At 37.3% G+C, this 14,586-nt stretch overlaps 1 protein-coding gene across 1 annotated transcript in view; it reads right to left on the bottom strand.

Moving 5' to 3' along the window:
• GMDS (GDP-mannose 4,6-dehydratase) overlaps window positions 1-14,586 on the bottom strand; it is a 246,979-nt gene that overhangs the window by 156,705 nt on the left and 75,688 nt on the right. The window contains exons 5-6 of the mRNA XM_053466862.1: window positions 2,995-3,187; window positions 1,467-1,571 (exon numbers count right to left, since the gene is read on the bottom strand). Coding sequence (XP_053322837.1) covers window positions 1,467-1,571; window positions 2,995-3,187 — 298 coding nt within the window. The remainder of the gene's footprint in view (window positions 1-1,466; window positions 1,572-2,994; window positions 3,188-14,586) is intronic.

A 14,586-nucleotide genomic window follows, 5' to 3' on the forward strand; every position in this document is an offset into this window, starting at 1 on the left:
AGGACCTGCCGGGAGTGTGGTAGCTGGTTGAGAAGGGAGCTAAATTATTCTATCAGGGTGAGAGGGGTTTAGCGGCAGTATAAGGACCTAAAAGTATTAAAAAAAGATGTGAAAGAAGGGATCTGGCTGCAGCAAGCCAGGGGCGCTCAAAAGAGAGACTGAGGTTTCAGCACGATTGTGAAAGAATGCAAAGATTGTCCCTTTAAACTGAAAAGTTGAGAGGTATGCACTACAGAACACATTAATATGACATGAGAAATAATGTAAGGGTTTGTCCACTGCATATTGGAGGCAGTATGATGTCATATCACACTCTGCCCACAGAATTTCATGGCAACTAGAAAACAAGGTCTGTTGTTGAGAGTGTTGGTAGCTATGGTAAAACCATACAGGTGCAGCTGTCCCTAGCCTTAGTTATTAGGCACCCTGGTGATATATTAGTGAGGGAGCCACATGCATCTAAAATGATGTAGCCGCATCCAAGTCTCATTCAAAAATCCTAAAAAAAAATCCAACTGCCTTGCCAGAATCACGGCAAACACAAATGTGCGTGTGGATTGTATGGCTGGGTCATAAAAATGCCCAAGAAGTCAAGAAGAATAGTTTAAGAATCAGATTAGGAACATTACATTTTCTAACCATTTTCGGATTTATTCATCGTAATAATTTCCTATTCTAAGGTTGGTTGTTTTACTAATTAAAGTAACATAAAGCTGATGGATTGTATTTTACAGTGTTGTGAAGGGTGAATTGAATACAATGTAAAACTCTGATTTGTATTGGTTCCCACACTCCTCTCCGCCTGCTTCTGGAATGCCGAGACCAGTCCTCATTTACTGGCCCAAAACATACTTGTTTCAGCCAGTGTCTTATCATACAGGCCAGAATTATGAGGGTGTGCCCAATGCACAGGCTCCTTGTGAAATACCGGGCACATGGGATTAACTTAGTGATTTAAGCAACATTGATGTTTATCACAGACAGAGAACAAGTGCGCTTTGTTTTAAAGAACCAGAAAAGGGGGAAATACTGGTTACCTAGAACACTGATCCAATTGTCTTCTAATAACCACTTGAGGTTGGCACCTAGCACTTCCTGATGCTAAGCATCATGACATCTTTTACCGAACAAGGAATGGTCCACAATGCTTATCGGAGTTGGGAGTTTCAACACAATATTTCGAAGCACACATGATGGGATACTTCTTAACACGCCATTATCTCACTTCTGTTTGAAAACAGTGCCGTCTATCGGCACAATGTTCTCTACTCACACCGACTACCAGCACATGATTTCGAATTTTTATCTGGACACTACCATTTTATTTTGTTATTCCTATTTTCTTTATTTCGTTTTCCAATCAAGTAATGCCATCCCTATGTTTGGTACTTGTTCATACAGATTTTAGTGCACATTATGAGAGGCAAAAGTTGTGTTTAAATAAATAAAAAAAAAGCTGTTCTAACCTCTCCGTGGACTTTCATGGTTAAACAGGATACCATTGACAGCAAACAGGTTGTAGGCTTCCCTGAAATTCACCACAATCCAGTAGGCATAGAGTTTAGCTGCTCCTGTAGACAAACAAGTCAATAAGTCAGACTATGGCCTTGCAATCATATTTATTATTGAATTCAATTGTGTGTATAGTTAAGGCACTTAAATTTCTTGTAGGCATCAAATAAAATTTTTTTTTTTAACTATTACATTTATAAACTCAAGATCTCTCCTTTTGTCGACCTCTTCATTGTCCTGCGTAACAATTGGAGCTTGAGACATCAACATATAGGCGTCAAAATGACAATGCCATACCCAAAGCAGTCCAAGTTACATTTTTAAGCGCTGGACAAAAACACTGCACTGCTTAATAATTCTCAAATTAAATTAGATGTTATTAGAAGAGATCCTAAACTTCTGGCACAATGACTTGGACTGGAGATCTCTTTTGATATTGTCTTTTGAGCTCCCTGACTTTGAGGTTTTTGAAGGTTCCTTATTAAACACTATCAAATACAAGTAAGGCCTATATGTACCACAAAACTATGTGCAATTTAACTGTATACATATGAAAAGAAGCAATTAGCCTGTGTACTTTTTGAACCCCTTTTTATTTAAATATGTAAATGTATATCCTAAGCTTTCTTGAATTCCTTTACCATGTTGGCTAAGAAGTCTTTTTCCAGATATCTACAAATCTTCATTAAAATACCAATGTATTATTAAAGCACAAAAAATGTGAGCATTTCACATGTAATTTCTTACTAAAGCAATAAACCTTTATTCCTTTTCCAATCATTCATTGTCTGTAGACAAAAAAGCCACTTCCTCAATAATACATGCATACAAACAATGTTCTCACAGCCACACTTTTTTTTCTAACCACTGCATCTGTTAGTATCCTACAAAACATGGCAAGATGCAGAAAATGAATTGAAGATTATTTTACAATTCCTTCCTATTTTTTTTTCCTTGAGTTACATCAGCGATTAAGTGAATCCTATGGGAAGAATGCTTTCCAAAAGCTGAGCCGAGTCTTGGTTATTATTAAGAACCTAAACATCAATCTGGCATTGCATCTAAAGAGTTGTGCTGGTGAACTCAGATCCCTGTTCAGTAGAGGGATGCAATGGGACAGTGTGGCTGAGATCCAACGAACACTGATCCTCCCCTCCCCGATGGAGAGAATACCAGGCAATTCATACAGCGTAATGAACGGTTCTTAATATAGCATTTATTTTATTCATGCTCACAATATTGCATGCCTCATAAACGCAAACCTCAAACTGTTAGTTAAAAAGCTGTTTTCATAGCAAAAAACTATGTAAGAAGCTTACTATACGATTTATCAATCATCATATCACTTTAGAATTCAAAGCTATATTAAACACATGGTATCTCACAGCCAAGCCACCAAACTATTGACAAGTTCACTTGATTTGTGTGAAGACAATAAGCTGTATAGCTACAGTATGGGAACAGTGACAGCAAATCACTAACCATATGGTGATCGAGGGTAGAAAGGAGTGGTTTCTTTTTGGGGAATTTCCTGGACCTTCCCGTACAGTTCACTTGTTGAGGCTTGGTAAAACTTCACTGATTCAATAAGGCCACAGGTTTTCACAGCGTCCAGAAGACGTAAAGTGCCGACCCCATCGACATCTGCAGTGTACTCGGCCAAATCAAAGGAGATCTGTGGGGAAAAACAGAATGCATGAAGATATAAACAGCTTACATTGCTTTTAGTTGGTAGCAAAAGAATGGCCAGGCTGTGTATGAAGCAGGCATGCAAGTGCATATTGTATTTGTGATTGGCGATTAGGTATAAAGGATATGAAATTACAGTATATAAAAAAAAAGCTATTTAATTTTATTCTCCACTAGCATAGCTGGGAGAAAAAGTCACATTTTACTCGTATATCCTGCAATTTGATTACTTTCTGGGGTAACAAAAACCCTGGCCTCTCATCAAGATTAAACCAAATGTTATTTATACAGCAATATGGTTTAAATAATTAAATAATAATAAAAACAGTTTTCCCATTCCCAACATAAAGTGCTCTATCCATTACCACATACCTTGCTAAAATATTATGAACGCACCTCCTTAAATATATATTTATATATTATATGTGTGCGTTTTAATATATTATAGTATATTATTTTACTAAAAAAAAAATTAAATTGTATTTATCTCTACTGTACCACAACTACTAATGACAAATTTGACAACGGTAATCTCAGGTTTCTAAAATGTTGTTTACAGAGATTAATAATAATAATATCCCCTCAATTTTTAAGATGGAAATTAAAATGCATACCTTTAAAGCTGATGCTTAAAAGGGTTTTTCTGGACAGGTAATTGGCTCTGTAACTGAAAAATGCCTTTTCCCAATACACCCCACTGCTGCCACCATCAGGGAAAATGTGAACAAGCACTTTCATCCTGACAAACTAGGATACTGCTATCACTGTGTAGAATATTGTTGAATATCAAGCATCGACCCAACAGGCTTATACGGAATGCAATGACATCCAGGCTCCTTAAAGTCTGCTTATTACTAAAGACAACAAACCATCTCGGTTTAAACAGCATGTGAGCTACTAAACCTAAAATGCTGAAGCCAAAAGCAAAACGATGCTATCGTATGAAGACAATGTAACGGCATTATACGGATGTTCATGTCCTTGTATTTTGTAGTCCCGTTACACAGTCAGAAAGTATCATATTTATGTAAAATCAGTCTCTCCGGTGTTAAAACAACGCTGCTTTGAAAAATGGGTCTCTATAAGAATCTCTATTAGTTGTTGGGTTTTTTTTTAGTAAATTACAAAAAGTTTCAGGCAGATCAAAAACAAAATAACAAATAGGAACATACAAGGTGCTAAATCATCAAGACGTACGGCATTCTAAGATATTACAAATTATAACATAAAAAAATATGTTAAAGAACGGGCAGCAGATGCCAAAGCCATAGAGATATCAATAAATGCCGTAGCATGTAGCCTTTACAAGAGGGCTATATGCCAAAACTTCGAACGATGCCTCAACGCCTCTGGCATTCTTTTATGTATTTTTGTGTATGGTTACACGTATTGTAACTATTGCTTTTTATCACCTTTATAATTTATACACACAGATTTTCTAGTAAATCAGGGACTGACATATTTATGGATGTTCTAGAGTTAGGTATAAGCATACCTGAGCACTTGCTATATGATATGACCCTGAAACGCTCACAATAATAATCCTTTCATAATTTATTATTTATATTCTATGTAGACATTTGCCGAATACGTTAACCAAATGGCTGTAACAACATCCTCATTTATTCCTTGACTTGTCCTTATGCACTTAACTGAAGTCACCTGCATTCAAGCATGGGTATCAACTATAACATATACTGGTATAGCACCCCTGCTTATTTTAAACATGCAGGAATGCACCCTCAATGAAATCAATGGAAGCTATTAATGTGCATGCGCAGGGGCTTATTCTATCAATACACTCCAGCGCTGGAGCTGGCTGGCGGAGAATATAACATATGTGCGTAGCTGCAAGTGTGTGTGTGTGTGTGTGTGTGTGTGTGTGTGTGTGTGAAAGAACGTTAAAAGGAACACATCTCTCATTTACAATAAAGTGCATGTAATGATTGGTGTGTCCCTTCAAACCATGCTGCTCCTTATTTGCCTTATGTGGACCCTACATGTTAAAGCGCCAGACCCAATACCTCCCCCCAAAACAGCAATGTGATGTGTAGCATGTACTTTGTGTAAACGTTGTATTTGGCTTGTACACTAAAATGAGGCAAGTCCCTTCCTCCTTCGCCATGGGGATGGTGCGCTCATGCTAGTAAAGTGCAGCGTAGCAGAAAGATGTTGCTGGCACAGAACGGGTATGGGGGACAGACTAAAATACTGTATTTTGACAGGAGATTGTCACTCATAAAACACCAGCTGCCTTTTCAAACCAAGAGCAAGTATTTCCTATGCTTGAAAAGTTCATCCTAAACACTCATAAGCCCCAGCCTAGCGGTGCCAACTTGCAACAGCGCGTGGTCAGTCATAGCTGTTAGTCCTGTGTTTGTGTTCCAAATAAATGATATAAAAGCACACAGATCATTACAATTAATGTAACAGCAGGGGTTTGGATACTTAGCCCTGTCTACAACACACAGCTTTGATTGTAATACGTTTTAGGGATTTCCCTTACTACACCAACTATGAGGCGGCGTATTTCCTGCCAATGATCCCATTCCAAAATAACGGTATATCGAGATGCCAGTGTTCACATCAAATGTATTCTAGGTAAGAGGGATGTCGTTTGGTACACAGAAAATTCACGGAAAAAACATGCAAAATTTCCACTTAACGTTCATCTTTTCAGAGAAGCTTTCTGTCTAAAGAAGTACCCTTACATAGTAACTGGAAGGGGCGAAGTCACAGACGGAATAACGGAGCTTTATTTACAAAATAGTTTGGGATATAGATGGGAAGGTCTGGCAAAAAATAAAAAAAAACGGAGAAATTGGGAAATGTTTTTTTTTTCCCAAAGCCTTTTTTTTTTTTTGGACAAATTGAAATAAACTGGAATGAGGAATATCTTCTTTTCCAATGATAAATATGTTTATGACATGGTATTCACACTATGTACATGAAGATCTTTATGAAAGATGCACTGTGTCCACATCTGTCAGGCACAAATAATGCCAGTTAACTTTTTCATTTGCAATTGGTGCTAAGGTGTAAATCTGATTGGGCGATTGTGATCGCTCCCCCCGTCCAATCCATGGAAGAGGAGGATTAGAGGGGATCTTTTGTTTTTTTGTGTTGATGGTTTCTTCATTTATTTTGTTTTTATTTGAGGGAAAGGGGATGTTACCTGTTCTCATGTATAGTTGAAATATTCCATTTGCAACAAAAAATAAAGGTTTAAAAATCAAATTTAGTTTATTATTTACTGAATAAGCTGCACGTTAATTTCAAGCATGATACTTTTATATACACTGCATTTCATGTCCTCAGTGTAATAATTTTACATTTATAAAACTACGCCACTGCATTTTTTCCCCCCCATGGCTTCAAAATTTTACATCTCTATTCCTGCATCATAAAGGGCAAGTCTCTGGCAAGTGTGGAACAGAGGCTGACTTGGCCACGCAAAAATCATGGTTAACTTAATAGGAGGACATCTCATGCAGTAAGTAAATAATGGGGAGTACCTCTGTAGCACCAACAAAATCTGCGGTGCTGTACAGTGAGGTTGCGGATGACCTGTTTAAACGAGGCACAAGGTACAACCTGTGCATTTATCTTAGGATAAACACCCCATAAAGTAGTCACCTCAGGACCACCACCTCCTCTAAAAGCGCATTCAGGTTTTCATAAAGAACAAATTACCAAAACACAAAAACATATAACCCCACTTATAAGGAGGAAAGGTTATTTTACATTCCAGTGACAATACATGCAAAAATAAATCATTAAACATCCACAAATCACATTTACAATCAGGTTCCCGGGGGGAGGAGGAAGGTACTAAAGCTTGCAAGTATACATACCATTCGTGCATTATAATAGATTAAGGTGATGAAGAAAATGATGATTTAGATAAAGATCCAAAGAGCAGGTCCACACGTCTGTTCTTTGCTTAAATGTGTGACTTCTATGTATAATATTATTGTACAGCGCTACATAATCTGTCAGCGCTACAGAAATAAATACACCATTTTTACCAAACAAAAAGAAAAATGTATACGGGCACATTAGCCTTTTCTGGACATCAGATGAGATGCTTTTTTCGATCAAACTATGCCTGTGTATACAGTATTTATGGCGGAGCGGCTTGACGAGCGCGCGTTGAGTTTGCATTACATCTGCTTACAGTGCAGAGTTTAGAATGAAGTCATTTGGTGCCGTCGTCATAATCCCAGATGTGTATAAAACACACAGACAGTGGCACGAGGCTCTTCTCTTACTCAACGTCACACAATATATTCTGAACATGTAGGGAGGTAGGGATTTTTATCTATACATAAACACATTCTACTAAACATACAAATATCTATAGTCATTATGATGATGAAATAGCATTACGGTCCCGGGAAAGTGATGCTCATATATTACATTTCCCTTGCCAAAATGAATTTGATGCTAATAAAGGTCAGCGAGACCAAGTTTTTTTCTAGCTAAATGCAGTTGGCAAGGCCAGGATGAGTAAAACGCAGCTTGTTTTGTGTCCTGTGTGAAGTTATCTGTCTTAATTGGGAGGAGCATTATTCTCTCACTGCCATAAACTTAAGCTCTGTGCAAATGTCTGTTGTCTTTGAATGTGTTTTCCTAAAACACTTGGACACGGCTATTATGTTCTGCATCACTCTTGTTCCTTGCATTCACGTACCCAGATCTTTCATTTTTTTGGCAGCATGAGGTGTATTTTTCAACTCTGGCAGAATTCCCAAATTTAGGTTAGCAAAGCACAGAATCTGCCAGAACTTGACCTAATGTCTTAAGGCTTTAATTCCAAATAATCAATGAAAGAAAGAAAAAATAATGCCAATATATTTCTTATTTATCCATTTGATTTTTGGCTACATGTTGTCTGCTAGAGTGTAGGCCTTTTATATTAAGTGTAAAACAGATTATTCAGTATCCCTTACAAGAAGGATTATTGAATACTAATATTATTACGTAAAAGTGTTTTGGTTTTTTAAAGGATCATACAAGCAGTCCTTTAGGTTTGGTAAAGTTGTATCGCTTGCTGTTTTAGGCTATCTAGGTTTAAGCCTCGATCATCAGTTTGATCAACAGACAGGAAGTCCCCCCCAGGTTTTAACCTTCCAACTCCTTTCCCCAGTCAATCACTGATAACCAAATAATGACCTCTCTCTTGAGTGGTTATCTGATGAAACCCTATAGATGTACATGGAAACCAAAAAATCCACTTCTGTTCCTTGCCATACTTGTGGAAAAAACAAATCGTGGGCTAAAAAATCCATAGAGAACCAATGTCTGCATATTTTCCTACCACATATCACTGCATAAAAATAACTTTACTACTATCTTTAAAAAAGCCTTCATAGTGGTATTGTTCCCACATGATTATAAAACATTCCAGCTACTATTCAGTAATAGACATTAACACAAGTGAATTGGGTCCTGCATCTTTACTATGACCTCAAAGTTACTGAAAATGTATGAAAATGATATGATTAGTATATTTTATATTCTATCAACTGTCATATTTCATATGTAACCAAAAATGAATGCCACAACACAATGTTTGGGCTATAGATCAATAAACCATAACATGTTTCTGTGTGTATATATATTTATATATTTACACACATTCAGTAACAGTAGGAACTGTGACCCATTTGCCCAGGAGGGCTGACAGGGGAGCAGAAGTATTTCCTGAAATTGTCCATGCCCATTAGGAGTCCTAATGTCAATGTGTGTACACATACAAACAAAACTAAGTTTGCTACTCTAAAATCAACGTTAATGTGTTAATAGCACTTCATGATGCCCAAACCAGCATATAAGTGTTGGGGTGTGTGATACAAGGGAGTGCCAGTGACAAAAATGGGGCCACCTGCCCACCTTACATCACCAAGCTGCACTAAGCTGCAGAGAGTCACAAGAAGGTCACGTGCAAGCTGTCCCGGCACAGACCTCCTTTGATTTTTACAGCTCCCCGGGCTGGTTAGGGAAGATCAGAGGTTCTCTCCAACTGGCCCATACTGTCACTTGCCAATCAGTGAATCAGCTACATCAGACAGAAGTGCCAAAAAGGTGGATTGCCCCATGGACTGTTGGGAGGCACTTAAGGGTGTGAAATGTAGGCTCCCTCAAATTGTAAAAAAAATATATATATATATACTCAGGAGCACTGAATTTCTGCAATTACCTTTTAATGAAGGGCCTTAGAAGGCCATAGCTGTTACTTGAAATAAACTGTTCATGCATATGGCCTCAGAAGAAAGAAAGCTACCCTGGATCTCAATAATTCTTCCAAAGAATGGCCTTAGCACAAACAGTTGTAATTAGTGAAATAACATAATAAAAATAAAAACTATTTATTCTGAAATTAAACTCAAGATTCCTTGTTATTTGGGGTCATCATAATAACCAATTTGTTTTGTAGTCTGAAAATAAATCCATGTTCATCTAGGAAGAGGCACAGTTAGGGTCTCTGACTGTAGGCAATGAACTATTTACTGTCCTGGTGTAGGAGTAAAATGCTTTAAATTGTGATAAATGAAGCGGATAATGTTTGGCCAAGGCTGTAGCATCTTGCATAGATCATCAGGCCATTACCATGCCCTCTGTGCACTACTCCCAGACACTATAAACCTTATGGAATTTTTCTTACGCACAACCATTTGGGGTTTGTCTATCACTTGGCAGTGAATCACATGCTCACCCATCTTCCATACATCTATGTCAAACTACTCATTGACAGAAGACAAGGCACTTTGTTTTAAGAAACAAATGTCTTCATAAAATCTTAAAAATGATTAAGGTCATCATTTAAGATCTTGGTTATTTTACAGAGGTACAAGCTACATTATTTTATTTTTTTGTTTGTTTTTATAAACCCTTAGTATGGTTTCCAGATCAATTCAAGGACAGCATTGTTTTAATGGGAAATGGTCCTTAGAACAGGTAAGTGATTATTATCTGAATGGTTAACATCTAAGGGTTGTAAAAAAACAAACAAAAAAAAAAAAAAACTAAATGTATCATGTCTATGTAGGAACAGCAGCCAAAAGAGGCTGGCCTTATTGACAGCGGTGGGCATATTAGTGCATATTTTAGGTAGATGTAAAATAGAGGTTAACACAATTCTTCAATATTTGGCACAGAGTTGCAGTATATTTTTGAACATCAAACGTTTAAAATATATATAAAAAACAAAGATCCATAAAATCTATGGCCACTCCAGCACTGTGTCCATTCATTTCTGTCTTCTGAAGTATAAAATCTATTCAACCCCTCAAAGAATCAGAATTATACATAAAAGCTGAATTCATTACTTTATGGTAAAATATCTTCAGAATTCAACTAAATAGATTCACTGAATGTTGTCCTTTTTTGAATGGATATCTGAATACCTCTATTTTTCCCATTGGAAGAAAAAAAACCAACCAAAACATTATGTTTCAATGATCTGTAGATATTCAAAAACTATTCTTAAGATGTAACAGAACCCCCAGACTAGCACATAGCGGGAGAGTTTGGTTTCTAGAAATTCTGTTTTCTTGCTAATTTCATGACTAATCGACATTGACGCGTTAGACGACAAGAGATCAGGATCAGGATCAATATTCTTTATTGTACAGATGGAAAAAGAGTTATTTGAAATTGTTAAAGTTCACTACATGAACTGATCAGACATATTTGTTTACAGGCAATTAGAAGATGCACAGATATGCCTTCAGGATTTTCTCAATACACCACCTGCTTTCCAAAAATAAGTTCACGGCTTCTAAAAATACATCACATAATAGACCCAGGCAAGTTCCATTAAGTCACAGAAAAAGCGAACATCTCCTAATAGCTGCAAACACCTTTTTTTGGCAACGCTAAACTGGGAAAAGTCATCAAGGTATGAGTGGGCGTAGAAATGGCTGACGGTTCTCACTTTATTCGGTTGGCACATGATTGTTGTGCTTTCTAAAGCATGTATGTCTGAGACAATGACACAATCGCATTACATATTAATAAACTTTCAGGCCCTTCTATATCACAAAGGGAAAATATCCTATTTAGGTTTTACCAAACAACTAAAGGGCTTTTTGGTAATTAACAGGTGTGAATACAGCATGGACAGGATCATCTATTCTAAATTATAAATTAGTATTTACCCACTAATGGCAAATTAAAAAGAGACAGTAGAGCCTTCTGTGGGGCACAAGCTTACTACTATCTGATACAAGTATCGGAACACAGGATCAGTATTTTAAACTGATACATACAGATATGTTTCTGCGTTAAAAATCATATATTTTAATTAGAACGAGGATTTAATAACAAATGAAAAACAGTGCTTTCTGAGTAAACCCCAAAGCAAACGGATATTTATTTATTTACGGTGAATGAACCAGAAAATAATTAAGATTTTCACAGATCAGAGACTGCAATAGGACCTTTGAGGAGAAAACAAACACATTATATTGTATATGCCCATGTCTAATTTTTAGAATGGCAGACTATTAACAAGAAATAATAATAATAAAAAAAAACAATTAGTAGATTTTTTTTTTTTTTTTTTTTTTTTTTTTTTTACACACACACCAAAACCCCAACCAGTACCAGACAGACACTGTTTGAAGTTAGGTTCATCCTCTGCCATTTTTTTAGTTAAGCTTATCAATGTTCCAGCATGTGGCCGGTTTAGTTCAGTCTTCAACGCTCTGCCATAAAGTATTTAGCAAACTTGGTATGAGCGCACAGCTTGGAACGATATATAATGTGCCATGCACTTCTAAATTATACAGTGAAACCCTAAAAATGTGTCTTCGTGATCATACCGCTAACACCACCTGTGCTTTATTTATGGTTTAAATGCTGCAGAATACTAAGCAAAGACACACATTCACTCCAGAGGGCTTACTTGGATTGTATTTCTCCCTTAAGGCTTTTAATGTAAGAATGCAATAGCCCGCTCCTCAGTTTAGTTCATACAGAGTCTATTGTATCATCGGTACAATTAGGTTAATTCTTAAGTACACAGACATACTGTGCCTGTATATAATGCTACCAAATAAATGTACATAGATGGTCAAGTCTCCAACTTGTGTAGCAGGAAATGTTTTCTTCACCCCTCAGACATAATCTGTAAATATGTACTAAACGCAGAGGGGCTGTGTATTAGTCAGATTCATAGTTAATCATGAAATGAAAACAGGCCTCCATGGGACTTGGATGATTTATGAATCCAAATGGTCTTTCCTTAACTGGGATTTTCCTGAAGGGCCTGTTGTCATAAATAAGGATGCCACATTTCATCATCTCTGCTTCTTGATTGAACCCAAGGCTCCTCCATCTCAGATGTCTGCCAAGCCACACACGTGGATTTATCTAAATCCATAATAATTACAGCACAGGACACAAGACAAAAACTATACAAACACCACCAATATAGATGCTCCACTTACACAAGTACAAGCTCTGTACAATTAGTACACAGTACATAGCAAATAACAGAACAAAACAAATAGAGCATAATATAAGAATTTGACCTTACAGAAACAGAAGTGTGAAAATGAACCAAAGGCACTAAGAGGCTTTGTTGTATTTGACCGATGGCATGTAGACCGTATCCTTTCATTGGCTTTTATGGTAATGAGACCACCTTTCAAACTTTGCACCACTTTATTTGCATAACCTCCACGGACTCCCTAAGTACCATACAGTGCAGGAGAGCCTATGCTTTTCCATAATCATGGAATCTGTAATATGTAATGTATGAGAGTTTCAGGGTTACTCATTATATTTTCTCTGTGATTATTCAGATGTCCCAACAGGGTCTCAGTGGTTGATACTTTAACTCAGATGGCCAAAGAATGCTGCAGCTTAATTCCTAGGCATCTACATATAGATATTATTTCCTCGGCCTTTCTCACATTTCTCACACTATGAAGAGCCAAGAACCAGGGTAGCAAAACTTAACGACATTTACCAGGTACAATGAACTGACCAAAGTAAAACAGAGAAAATACCAGGTCCACTGAACCCTCCCAAAGGAAAGAGTAAATAAAGCATGTTACATAGAACGTCTGAACCGCACAGTACGATATTAAACACCAGAAGTGCATGCCTGGCATAGGAATCCTTAGCCCCAACCAAATCTTATATGAAGCGTCACCATGTTGGTTACAAAAAAATCATCCTTGTCATACAAAGAGAACATGCTAATTACTTACTACATTTCAAGAAGCGTTACATGTGTAGATTGCTTGTTTCCTATATTTGTTGATGTCCTTAAGCCACAGTTTTTAAGGCGTAAGGGACTATATGAGTTATGAAGCCATCTCTACGTCAGATAACTTTTGCCACGTGTCTACCAAACAAAATGGACACTGATTAACAAAAACTATGCAATTCTTTGATTAAGGCGGTTTGACGAGGACCTGGCAGCGAGCAATCTGACACCTGTCTGTGACTATTCCATCACTAACATAGCCACAAATGGGGTGTGATGTAGGTTGGTTACTGTGCCATGCATAACCTTACAGGACCAGTTCATGCACCCTGTGTTAGGCGCTTAAGGTTATCATCAGTGCTAAGAGTTTTGTCTTTATTTGGCTGCCTCTACCCCCAGCTGGGAGAAGCTTGACAAGTCCCTGTTGCCCAGCTGTTGTGTGTACATTTGGCTTCAATCAGGTGTAGAGCAGGAACTTCACATCCTGTTGCCTTGCAATGATTAGGAGTCAAATTTTACAAATTGGCAGATCTTTTCTCAGTGTTCACGGGATGATGAATCATTCTGCTCCGACACATTGATAGGTGCATTACACAAAGCAGATAGGCACCTTCACAAGACATGAAGAGTATAGTATGCTCACAGCATAAATACACCTCTCAGTTTAAGGCTGACCTTAATATCAGTAGACAACCAACTCGCGGGAAAATAAGTAAATTAATATGCTCACTTTATAATAGAAAATTTTAATTCAAATTAGCTTTTCGAACGGTTGAAATACATACTTCATACGATGACACTTATAGATCTGTACTTTATAAGAAAAGTTGGACTTTTTTTGTTTCCCCTGAAGCCAGACCACGAGTGGAATGAGTGGCACTCACTAAGATCACAGTGGCTTCCAGACTGCATGAGACTCAAAACAGGCCATTAATTGTGGGTATGGTTAGGAATGTATTCACTCTTTTATAATTGGGGTGGGCCTCAGCTATTTAACATTCACATGTTGGTGGGCCAGATCTCATTAAAACAATTATGTAATTTGGGAAACCCTATGGAGTTTCCAAAGCAGCAAGGAGGGGGTTATAGAAAGGAATGTATAGGTCACATCTGGCATTGCAGCCTCCAACTGCATAGCACCTAGTGATTAAAAAAAAATCTGG

Source organism: Spea bombifrons, chromosome 5 (genome assembly GCF_027358695.1).
Source record: "Spea bombifrons isolate aSpeBom1 chromosome 5, aSpeBom1.2.pri, whole genome shotgun sequence".
NCBI lineage: Eukaryota > Metazoa > Chordata > Amphibia > Anura > Pelobatidae > Spea > Spea bombifrons.